The sequence below is a fragment of the Punica granatum genome, chromosome 2 (genome assembly GCF_007655135.1).
Source record: "Punica granatum isolate Tunisia-2019 chromosome 2, ASM765513v2, whole genome shotgun sequence".
In the NCBI taxonomy this organism is placed as follows: Eukaryota; Viridiplantae; Streptophyta; class Magnoliopsida; order Myrtales; family Lythraceae; genus Punica; species Punica granatum.
Genome location: NC_045128.1, coordinates 10,146,998 through 10,159,414, shown reverse-complemented (window position 1 = coordinate 10,159,414; position 12,417 = coordinate 10,146,998). Strand labels below are relative to the sequence as shown.

General features: G+C 36.0%; 2 protein-coding genes across 2 annotated transcripts; one reads left to right on the top strand and one right to left on the bottom strand.

The window, feature by feature from the left end:
• Nucleotides 1-65: 65 nt before the first annotated feature.
• Nucleotides 66-3,020, bottom strand: LOC116193870. Its single transcript, XM_031522613.1, has 5 exons — nt 2,617-3,020; nt 1,797-1,952; nt 1,406-1,501; nt 1,112-1,232; nt 66-520 (listed from the first exon to the last, which is right to left on the bottom strand). The coding sequence occupies exons 1-5, from the start codon at nt 2,905-2,907 to the stop codon at nt 348-350; spliced, it is 837 nt and encodes a 278-aa protein (XP_031378473.1). The 5' UTR covers nt 2,908-3,020; the 3' UTR covers nt 66-347.
• A 4,877-nt stretch (nt 3,021-7,897) lies between these two features.
• LOC116193782 (glycine cleavage system H protein 2, mitochondrial-like) lies at nt 7,898-10,334 on the top strand. The gene is made up of 3 exons (XM_031522530.1): nt 7,898-8,103; nt 9,242-9,501; nt 9,932-10,334. Exons 1-3 carry the CDS (start codon nt 8,025-8,027, stop codon nt 10,058-10,060), a joined length of 468 nt encoding a protein of 155 aa, XP_031378390.1. The 5' UTR covers nt 7,898-8,024; the 3' UTR covers nt 10,061-10,334.
• The last annotated feature ends 2,083 nt before the right edge of the window (nt 10,335-12,417 follow it).

The following is a 12,417-nucleotide window of genomic DNA, read 5'->3' as shown; positions in this document are numbered from 1 at the left end:
AAAATGATCGACCTGTTGAAGTTCCGAATTTCTCTGTATGAATCCTGAATCTTTATCTGCATAAATTTCAAAGTATAAACCCACTTGACATTCCTCTAATAGAAACCCATCAACATAGAAGTGCGCAGTTTACATCCTCGGGTGATTATATAAATTGTCATATACGGTAAAGAATCACGTCTGCATATAATCTATGCTATCAAATATCGTTTTCGACCCACAGATGAACATGTACAATTTTCTATACAACCCCTATTCCATATGATCAGATAAATTACAGATTGAGAAGCATTCTTCTAATACCCAAAACGGGGGAAAATGCACAACTAAAGAGAGTAACTAAGATGTCACAATTCATATTTGACCGGCAGAGAGGTCCACAGGAGAATTCTGCGAGGGCGATCAAGAAATCTGGCTTGCCATGCAGGTTCGTCACTCTCGAAGATGAACCCGCCCTTCATGTACAAGTTCTTAGCTGGTATGTTGTTCACGGCGACATGGACATACAAATCACTTATTCCTGCAATAGTTTAAAGGAGCACATTCAGCGATTTCCTGATTTAATCAGTGGTTAAACGGTAAACCTCTCTTGAGGTGTTTCTCTGCCCTCGTTCCTTCCTGCTTTTCTTTTTTTTTTCTCTGATAAACTCTAATCAACTTTGAAGCACTAACGGTCAGTTCTGGCACAGTTATACTACTGGGGAATAATGAGTTAGAACATTCAAATAAAAATGTGATGAAACTTTGTGTTCCAGAACTTATCAATCTATTAACTTATCAAGCACCACCTCAGTTATCCAACCAATTCATAATAATAAATGCTTATTTGAGCTGAGACAAACCCTATCATAATTCATCAAAGCAACCACTAAGGTTTACATGCAGGCATTTCAGTTTCCGGTTCAGGCGCAAATAAAGTACGTCTTTATTTGCCACGAAAGAAATGGAAACATAATATATAGTGGAAACCATATATAAAATAGTCAGATTTCGCATGGCAATTTCCTTAAACATTGTTTAGCTCCTGCTGAACCAAATGGGACTCCATGGTTATCTCATCATATTGCCTTTTCATTCCATCTATGAATAGCTTTCAGTCGAGTTCTCTTACCCCATTTTTCAGCGACAATCTTTGATTTTGCAATGAGAGCATAACCCAGCCCATTTCTGTGCAGCTCCTTGGCAACACATACATTACTTATGTATGCCCTCGCAAAATCAGCTCCAATCCCCTTTGCCCCAGGAAAAAAAGAAAAAAGGGGAAAATTAGAGGACTAGCAACTTAACTGCAATAAATAAAAAGCTTATTCAGCTGCTTAAAATAATGAGGCAGAGTGAAATAAAGCAGAACCCAGCTGGAAAGAAAGTGAAAGAAATCAGCAGACACTGAAATATCGTCGCTTACCTCGGGTTTCTTTCCAGCAATTTCATCGGGAAGATGATGGCAATTGTTAAGATCAAGTGATCCAACAACTACTCGTTCCTCTCCACTTTCTGTAAACTACAAAGAACATGCCAAAAGCTGAGAAATGCGTAATAAAGTATGAGACCATTTTACATATGATAGCATGTCAACCAAGAAAAAGGTAGCAGTAAGCTTCAAGTTGGACATTTGAAGATATGTTTTTCAATAAAACTGAAGGATGAACCCAAAGTCCACAGTTTTCATGCAGCAAAAATCGAAAATCTTCAGGATCAACAGAGCAGGAATCCAATACAGAAAATCTACTCATGTCCATATGATATTACATCATCCCACGATATTGAAAAGACCAAAGGGACATTAGTAAACTAACCTTACAGGAGGCACATAAATCATCGGAAGTATTCAGAACATGCGACAAAGGAAGAGTAGCATTTATGCAAGACACCCTTCTGAAACCCTCTCTCTTCCCAGCAACACGCTCTTTGAGTGCTTCAAATTCACGCTCAGCCAAGTACCTTCTATGATCCTAATAGAACTTAACAAAAGGGAAATGCATGTCAAATGAGATCCAACGAGATAACAAGAGGGCAAGGAGTAATATAATAAAGGTTAGGCCCTGAACTTTCGATTTTAGCGAAGGTCAGGGACTGCAAACTTGTTGATGCTATTAGAAGGCCGGGCCCAACGTCCAGAAATGGCCAAGTTTTCCTCTTTCACATCTTGGTCTACAGAAATTCACTTTTTAACAACAAGAACTGATCCAACATTTACAATTTCATTGTGTTCCATTCACTTTGTGTTGACAAAAGTCTTTCGCTATAGCCGAGGCAAAAGAGTGTTCTCTATCTAAAGCAATGAAAATTTGGCTTCCAATTTCCGGCAATGCGCGATTTTGGGTCCTAAAAACGTGATATTGGGCGAGACACTGCAGTACAAAACAGCCGCCGCACCGCATTTAGCTGACAAAAAGGGCATAGACTAAAACTGTAATTCGACCGTGATCTCCCCAATGGACTTATACAAGACAATTCGTTTCGAAATTCATATTTTCGTCGTAACTTCATTGATTATGGAATCAAATATTATGTGAGAGAAGAGAACAGCTTCCACCGGAGGATATCGCAACTCTTTCAATGAACTGATGAATTAGCAAAGGACAGTGTGGAGAGGGGGATCGGGGCGGAGCTCACTTGGACGCGGAAAGTGGCGGGGTCGAATTCGTAGAAACTGCGGACGCGGAGGCAGGCGGCAGCCCACAGCTCGTCCTCTGTCATAGCCTCCGATATTTGAACCAGCGACTTGTCGATGCGGTGGGTGGTCTCCTGGGGGCATAATTGCGCGGCCGCGATTGGCCGGCGTAGGCGGCAGCGAGAGGATGCGGAGGACTGGGGCAACCGGAAAAAGGAGCGGGAGAGAGAGGAGGAAGGGAGATGAGGGTGGGAAGTGGAAGAAGATGGAGAGATTGAGCAGAGGATTGCCATTTCCGTTTCTTCTTCTCGTGTGGAGACAGCTTCCTTCTCTAACTCTCTCAGTAATAAACAAGGAAGAAACAATGTGGACCGAACCAAAGAAAAATAAAATAATTCTGTCACAAAGTCCCTTTCTCTCTTTCTTTTCTCTTGGCTTATGTTGGATCCCCCATTTATTGTTTCTTTCTTGGTTATCCTTTGCAACTCAAACTTGAAATTTTTTTTCCTTATAGAAAATTGGATTATCGGACGAAATCAGAAAAATAAAATTAAATTGAATTACCGTACGAGTTGAATACTGAAAAGTAATAAGAAAATACCATATGAAAACGAGTAAAAATAAAGTAATATGACTAAAATAGAAAAATAAGCAAAGTTAAGATGTCAAATATATATGGCTTTGTTGGTTTTTATAGTAATAATTTTATTCAACTGGACTCAACTCTATTTTTTCTCCAAATTCAAAATATAATCTTTATTATTTTATCATTTAATAACAATTTATCACTCATATTTTTTAACTATTTTTTATAATTAATTTTTTTAATAATAAATTTCTTAACTACTTTTTATAATCAATTTTTTAATAATAAATCATCAATTTACTTTCATATATGCATACATACGTATATATATTTTCACACATTAGCATATGTATCAATATTTGCAATAATTACACAAAATCAAGTTAAGATGATCACTTATCCAACTCAAAAACCAAATGCAAGCTTAGTTTTCTCATAGTCATCATATTTTCTCCACCATATATATTAACAATTAATATATACTCATGATGACGCATGAATTCTACCTTTTGGCTTTTAAAAGAGAAATGACATGATGTTATTGCATCACTTATCACATCTTTTTTTTTTGTGATTTGAAAGGTCGCACAATTAAAGACCTGCTTCATCTTATATGACACATTTTGATGCGTCGTCTCAACTTTTATATATTGTATATAGATATACATTGTAGGGGCTCCCCCACCGGCGATCTTCCCCCATGCGAGGTCGTCGGAGGGTAAAGCCAGCGAGGGAGCCCCACTCGAGCTCCCCCTAGATTTAGGGGAACGGGAAGCTCGGGTGGGACTCCCCTGTCGACAACCTCCCTCAAGGCGAGGTCACCAGAAGGTTCTCGCAGGTGAAGAGCCCCTACTGGAGCTCCCCTAAAAAAAGGAAAAAAAGAAAATGATGTCATTTTGAGGCAATTACTCAAAATGATGTTGTATTGAGTTAAAAAACGACGTCATTTTTTTCAGAAGGGGTGCCCCCACCCGAACTCCCCCACTATTATTCTTCTTTCTTTCTTTTTGTGTTTTTTTTTAGTGGAAAAAGAAAATTGAAGAATATACTAATTTGAGGGACCTATCTAACGTAACAAAAACTCGAATGTAGAAAAAAGTTACATTAGTTGGTGAACTGACACATCAAATTAGTTTATCAAAACTTAATGGTATTTAGATACCGTTAATCCAACGACGCCAATCCGAATTAGAGGGACCCACTTGATGTTATTGCGACCTATTTGATGTACAATGTTATCTATATGGATTGGATTAATGCAAAATGGGAAAGTGAAGGACCTAATTGATGTTACAAGAACCCAATTGATACAATTTCAAAAAGCGAATGAACGAATTGATGCAAAAAATAAGTTAGAGACCAAATTGACAAAACTGTCGAAAATCAAGAATCAAATTGCCTATTTACTCGAAATTAGATACCCATTCAAATTGACCGAAAAATACCCATTCAAATCAGAAATGGGCTGGAACAGGACGGATAGTCGGCCCAAGCAAGCGTCCCGGCAGAATGGACGAAAGCACTTTTACGTGATGGCATTAAAAATGGCCATCGATTTAGGTAGAGTTGAGTGCGCAGGTAATCGTTGATCTTGTTACCGGTATATGTCATGAGAACCTTGCCCTAATGCCCATAATTTCAGATTGCAGGAATCTACTTCGGGGCTTCACTAACTCCAAGATGATGAACGCATATTGGGATACTAATGCGGTTGCTGACTACCTTGCTAGACCAGCTAGCCATGTCTATTATACTGATCGGACTGTTATATGTTTTGATACACCTCCACCGGGTGTATCAGACATACTCTCTTTTTTTTTCTGATTTTTTGGGGGTTCATAATACCCGTATAGTTTGTAAGGACCGTGCCTTGGTCGACTATGGCCGTGCTCGCACTCCATTGAGAGAATGAAAAAAAAAAGTTTTTTTATATATATAATCACCTTTTAATATTAATGCAATGCGTAGAAATGTAATATAGAAAATTAGATTTCGACTTTAAAAGTAAATAATATTTGAAAAAAAAAGCATGATGTAGCCAACATTTTTGCCCGTGAAAGAAAATAAATCAAAATAACAGCGTTAATGAAATAAAAATTAACTGAGTAATTGGTAACTTATCAAAAGATACTTTGGATATTTATTAATAGAATTAAATAGTCGATAAATTATATATCCTTGTATTCTTACATATTTCATAATAACGAAATTTTGTATAATTGGATCCGGAAAATCTCCTCGAAAATTTCTGCAAAATAAAGAATTTTTTCCTTTTTCTGTTCAGTTTTAATTTTCTTTATAATAATATAAAGAAACATTCTGAGTTAAAAATAAAAAGATAAAAAATTCATGACATTACACAAGGCATCCTCAGAAAGCAAGTAACCATTTTCAATGTAGTAATGAAAATATTTGTATGATATAATATGATTTAAGAAGAATGTAAAGAAAAATTCGAGAAGTTTCTTGAAAATATTGGGGAAAAAAGAAGTCCTCGGCGATTAAATGAAAAGTGAAAAAGTGGGGACATGTAGCTCAAGCAGTAATGGAAATATTTGTATGATATAATATGTTTTAAGAAGAATGTTAAAGAAAATTTGGAGAAGTTTCTTAAAAATATTGAAAATAAAAAGATCTCCTAGGGCAAATAAGTGAAAAGTGAAAATGTAGGGACATGTGAGCCTTAAAATTTTTTTTTTGTGGAAGTTCCAAATAATCGAACTCCAGCCTCTTTTTTTTTTGGCTCATTGATAACAAAAACGAGTATAGGGTAAAATGTTTAAAATAAAGATTACAAAAGACAAAAACACAACAAATCACCGAGATTACTGCAAAGGAAAAGCAATGTGACAAAAATACGAACTCGAGCCCAAGAGCAGCTAATCCTGACAAATGAGATATTGCCCTCTGAAAAATAGAACAAACGAGCTTTTTTAATGCAAAAAAATGTAAACTCAAGCTAAACAACAATTTTAGTTTGCATTTGTTTTCGGAGTAAAATTATTACTCTACTCTACTTCACGGAATGAAGACAAAATAATTGAAAATATTTATTATTAAAGAATTAGTTGTAATAATTGTCAAGAGAAAATATGTGAGGGGATTTATTATAAAATTGAAAAAAATGAATAATTATGAAAATTTAGTATCAAAATATTAGTTTATAATAATGATTAAGAAAAAATATATTAGAGAATTATTATTAAATTGAAGAAAAAATTAAAAAAGTACTATTTGTGTTTTGGAATTAAGAAAAGAATAAAGTGAAGTACTAATTGATTGCACCTTAGAATTATAATTTTCCAGTGAAGTAGAGTAAGATTGTGATTTTAAAACTAAACAAAGCATTAATTTATTAAGAGATCGCTACGCATTTTAACATTAACAAGAGAGAGAGGGGGAGAGAGAGAGAGAGAGAGCCTTTTATATTACCGCCTTGGGATTCCACTTTATGTGGTATTGTGTTTATTGAATAGTAATCAAACTCAACTTGATTTTATGCAATAATTATAATGTTTATAAATATAGGAGGGTTTTACCCCATATAGCTTACGGTTTATCAATTTTGTCAAATTTATAATGTACTTTTTTGTTAGATATATACCATGGTTTACATTTTGCTTTAAATATATCACGCCGTTATATTTTCGTCAACGTTTAACGATTTTACCACTGTGACCCCTTTTATTCGGGATATATTTGAGAAAAAATTAAAATCATGGGATAGTTTTGAGGAAATAATTAAAACTATAGGATATATTTGGGAAAAAAATTAAAATCATGTGATAGATTTGGAGCCTGTTAACATTTCATTAACGGATAAGATAACGCCGTAGTAGATTTCGAGCAAAATATAAATCATGTAATATATCTGACCAAAAAAAAGTATAAGATATATTTGACAAAACGCGTAAATCATGGGCTATATAGCGTAATTTCTTCTAAATATATTGATGTGTGAGAATATATATGTATGTATATATAGATGTAAAAATAAATGTGAAATTTATTAGTAAAAAGATTGATTATAAAAATGATTTGGAAAAATTATGAATGAGAAATTATTATTAAATGAATGAAAAAGATGAAATAATAATAATAATAATGTTAAAGTTTAAAAAGAATAAAATTAAATTGGATATAGTTAAATTATTATATAAATAGCAAACGGGGCCTTGCCACCGAAATGATATGTTTAAATAATCGCCAGTCTCCACTCCCACCAACTACTGCTCAGTGGGTTCGTTTGTTTTTGTTCTGTCCTTTTTCTTCTGTTAGATTAACTTGTTTCTGCTCTGTTTGGTCCTGTATGTTGTCACCACCTCAATGCACAAATCTTCCTTTATATATTTTATGTATCTCCAAATTTTTTTAATCATTATTCCTTTTTTTTTTTTCAAGTAAGATTCGTTGGGCTGTCTTTAATTTCCAATAATGAAATGATGCAAACCCCAGATCCTATATGCAAGTCAGGAACATCCTATTCCCATCGACGGAGAAAATCGGCGCCATCAGCAGGGCTGGTGGCTGCCGCCGATGCCCCGACGCATTGTTTCTAAATTTTGAAATTAAAAAATATACCAAAAAATTATAAAATAATTTATATACAAATACGAATATTTTGAGAAAATGTTGCCACTTTATTAGTGAAAAATGTTAAATAAAATATTCCTGCTTAAGAGAGAAATGGGCTTAATGGTTGCTTTATGCCACCAACCCTTTTGCTTCTTTAGTGCGACAGAGTGAGGGCCGACTCACTCATCAACCTCTTGCCGCCCTGAGAGAGACAGAGGAGGAAGAGGAAGCGGAAGAGCTTACGCAGTCATGGCTTCAAGGTTGATGTGGGCTTCAAGGGCAGCTTCTCGCCTGAGGGTCTCCGTCTTCAGCAGAGGCCTTGCTACCGGTAAAGAATAGTTCTCTCCTTTTTTTGACACTCCTTCGTTTCGAAATGATTGGTGCATTTGATGAGTCGGAAGCTAGATCTCACTTTCATGGCCCTGGGGATGTGCAATCTGTTCCTTCTTGAAAATGGTGGCATTTTTTCATGAGGGTGGTATGAAAGATCCGATTTTGATTGATGGGTTGTGCGGTTTTGTTGTGATCCAGCACCGGATCCGTTCAATGCTATGATCAGTACGGTCGTGCAACTTGTGGTTTTATCAGAATGGTGGTTTTATTGTTGCTATTGAGCATTGCGTGATAGACTAATAATGCCTTAGAGCCCCTTTATATTCATTTTTTTTCTGAATCGTTTGGTTTGATTGATCTTAGATGGATATTGATTGAAAGGTAATTTCTAATGCAGACACTGATGCCAAATAATAGTTTGAGAGAGGAGCAAAGGCTGTATTTAGTCATTAAATCTGAAACCTTCTGGACATTGTAGATTGCAGTTAGAGCTGCCGATCTAATTCATACTGCTTGGATATGAAGCCATTGATCCGACCTCGATGAGTTTGCACCTTATCATATTTTTCATCCAAGGAAATCTTTTTTCTTGTAATACTTCACAAGGCGTTTTTAAGGGACCATTCATGGGACCTTTCATTCAAGGAAAAGACCAAAGGTTGTTGTGTTGATTGAATCCATATTTGCTGCATTTGTCATGTTAAGCTTCCAAAGTTTCACGCCCTGTATCCTGCAATTGGCCAAGAAGGGGTTTCTGATTCCTATTTCTATGTCTTTTTCTCGCAAATACCTATGTCATGTCTGGAGAGGATCCTGGCCACGGTGTCTAAAGTTTCAGGAAAATTCCTTAGTTCTCTGTTGATTTATTGAGAAGGCGGTTTTTCATTTCACTGAGTTGATTTATTCATATTTGCTGCACCTGTCATGTTAAGCTTCCATTGTTACAATTGCAAACCCTGTTTTCTGCATTTGCCCATAAAGATTTCTGATTCCTATGCTGATTCATTTGTATGCACCTTTTTCTCTTGAAACTCCTATCTCTTGTCAGGAGAGCTGCCTAAACTTTCAGAGGAGTTCCTTTGTATTCTACTCGGAAGAACTGATCTTTCATTCACATTTCCAATTTACTGCAGTTCCCAAGGACCTTAAGTATGCTGACTCTCATGAGTGGGTAAAAGTCGAGGGCAATTCTGCAACTGTTGGCATAACTGACCATGCCCAGGACCATCTGGGGGATGTCGTCTATGTTGAATTACCAGAAGAGGGGTCCACCGTGGCACAGGGCAACGGCTTCGGGGCCGTTGAGAGTGTCAAGGCCACCAGTGATATCATCTCCCCTGTTTCAGGAAAGGTTATTGAAGTCAACGAGGAGCTCAGTGACTCTCCTGGACTCGTGAGTCTGCTTTGCTTTGCCTGTTTAAGTGGATTCTGTTAATTGCAGCAGCATTCAGTTCGGAAAAGGTTTTCAGTTTTCAAAATTTTGCTCTTGAAACTGGTTGCAGAATCAGTTTGAGAAACTTGTTTCTTAACGTTTGAACAGTGTGTTTTACAACTGGACGAGTTGTCAGCAGGTTTGGAGTTGGTGTTTTCGTGGAAATTAGAGTTCTGTAGTAAAAAAGGCTTTAAAAAGTTGTTTTCTGAACCTGGTTTTATGAACGAGTTCTGACAAGTAAAACTCCAAACAAAGACCACAGTTCACCTCGGATTGTTGCTTTCTTCGGTTAAGAATATGTCAAAATATAGTGGGAGATTTTTTTTTTCTGCCATGTCGATATTCTTGGCTTTTTGTGCAAATTAACATAAGTTTGTCCCCCCCATAACAGGTCAACTCAAGCCCCTACGAGAAGGGATGGATTATAAAGGTGGAGCTGAGCGATTCAAGTGAAGTGGAGAAGTTGATGGACTCAGACAAGTACTGCAAGTTCTGTGAAGAAGAAGATGCAGCCCATTGAGTTATTTTCCCTCAGGAGCTGAACAAAAATAAAGCGGAAGGCTCAACTCAATTATGTCGTCGGGATCGGAAGATTGAAGGAAGCTTGAAAACTTACCCGGGTTTTTCATGAATTATGTTTTCTGAGGATTACTTAGGAGTTTTTCGTAGACTAGAGAGATGATTTCAGGCTTTGCAATGTCGTCGTCGATGACTTCATGTTGAATGTCTTGAATAAAATGATCGATGTTCAGGTGTTTCCACATGAAAGCATGGGTTATTGTTTTCTTCACTCTCGATTATGGTGATTCTTGTCTTTGGTTGAAGTATAATCGATTTTGGAGTTTTGCAGGTGCAAAGCTCCATTGCACAATACAGTTGAAAAAAAACTTTATTGTCTTTGTTTTCTTGCTCGCCGGAGTTCCCTATACGAGGAAACAAGCGAAGATTTCGTCTTCTGCATATGAGTACATAAGATAGAATCTGTAATTCCCCGTTGCACAGCAGTCCTCGAATCCTCTATCGTCGGCCATATATGCAGAATAGTGTACCATGAAAAGAGGACTGGAAGACACCATGAAAGAATGGCGCCATTTATATGACACTCAATCATGTTGTTTCTCATTGCCCAGGTAACATACACCTGGGTTTCCAAGGTAGTGTATCATCTAATTACAAGCCCCGATTGTAATAATTTAGTTCTAATGCCCCCATTATTTCAGATTGCAGGAATCTCATTCAGCACTTTGCAGGTTTTAGGATGGAGCATAACTACAGGGAAGCTAACATGGTGGCCGATAGCTTAGCTAAGCTCGCTAGGGATTGATCTTTTCGCATTTTGGTGATGCTATGTATTCCGATGACACTTTGTATATTTATTCGACCCCGAGGCGTCTAACCTTTGTTGGCTGACTTAGCGGGTGTTCGGCCCGTAACGTTTGTATGGTACCAAATGAATTGAAAAGAATAACCTGTCAAAAGAGAGTATGAATTTTTGTATAGCCAAATTGTTATCCTTCTACCTGGTACCAGTCCGTACTCATGAATGCTAAAGCTAAACACTTTATTTTGCAAAATCATCTCGTATCGCTATGCCTTTATTCAATTTTGGATTCATATATAATTTGTGGAGTAAAACTAATATTTAGGCTAAACCGACACCATTCTTTCTTCCATGAATCTGCTGAGGTGGCGACCTTCTATTGGAGTGTATAAAGGTAAACTTTTAAAGAGCAATAAAAAAATGCCAGAAAATTCTGTCTATTTTTTTACGAGAGGCTGACAGAAAGATTAATTAGACGTATTTTTCAACGATTAAGGGTTTATGTGATATAAAAAATGTATGTAGGATTGATTTAATATAATTTTAATTTTTCATGGTGTATTTGACAGTTTTCTCAAAATTATATTGATGGTATTGGAAAGGATTCCACGGATTTTTTTTTAAAAAAAATTTCACCCAAAAAAAGAAGCCCGTATGTATTTATTGGAAGTAAATGCACTGAAATATAGCTTGCAGAGCTTTTTGGAAACCCATCCTTTTGCATGTAAATTTGAAAGCTGGAAGCTATAATGATCCTCGCCAAATCTGATGTATGATCCCTCCTCACATTTCCATCCAGCTCACATTCCTGATCCGGTAATTATTTGAAAAGAATTCTTTCTTTTTTTTTTCTGTGTAATTTATGATGAATTAGTTAATATACAGTGTCCTTGCTTGCTCTATGATTGTCCGAAATTTTTACTTGTTTTTCATGGCCAGATGTTAATTTTCGGTGTAGACCTTAGTATCAGTAAGTTCAATGAATCCCTATTAATCCAATCGAGCAATGTCAACCCACTAAGGGATAAAGCTTTTTTAATGTAAATTTTTTACATTCACAAATACTCGAATCCGAGACCTTACTTAAGTGAAATGAACGTTGAACCGCTTGAACTGATCTACGTTGGATATATAGGAATTTTACTCAAATCTTTAAAGAAATAACTACCAAATAAAAAAGAAACTTTTATTCTAATCAAACTTGCTCACGATACATATGTGTAGAACTAGAAATTCTTCGATGACTCTATTATGTCACATTGCGTGAGGAATACACAAATTGAAATGCAAAGAAAAGGAAAAAAAAAGCATTAATCACTCTGTTAATTACCATAAGAGTTATCAACAGTAAAAATCTTGTTGATTTTTCTTCTTTACGATATTATAAGGTAAGATTATTAAGAATCCTATATATAATTTCACATTAAAAATATAAAAAATAACCTTTGATTTATAAGAGAGTCAGATATCATGACCTATAAATTAAACTTTTCGGTTGAATATGAACTTGATCATTTGTAGTCCAATGAAACTTTAAGATGGCATCAAAGGCAGAC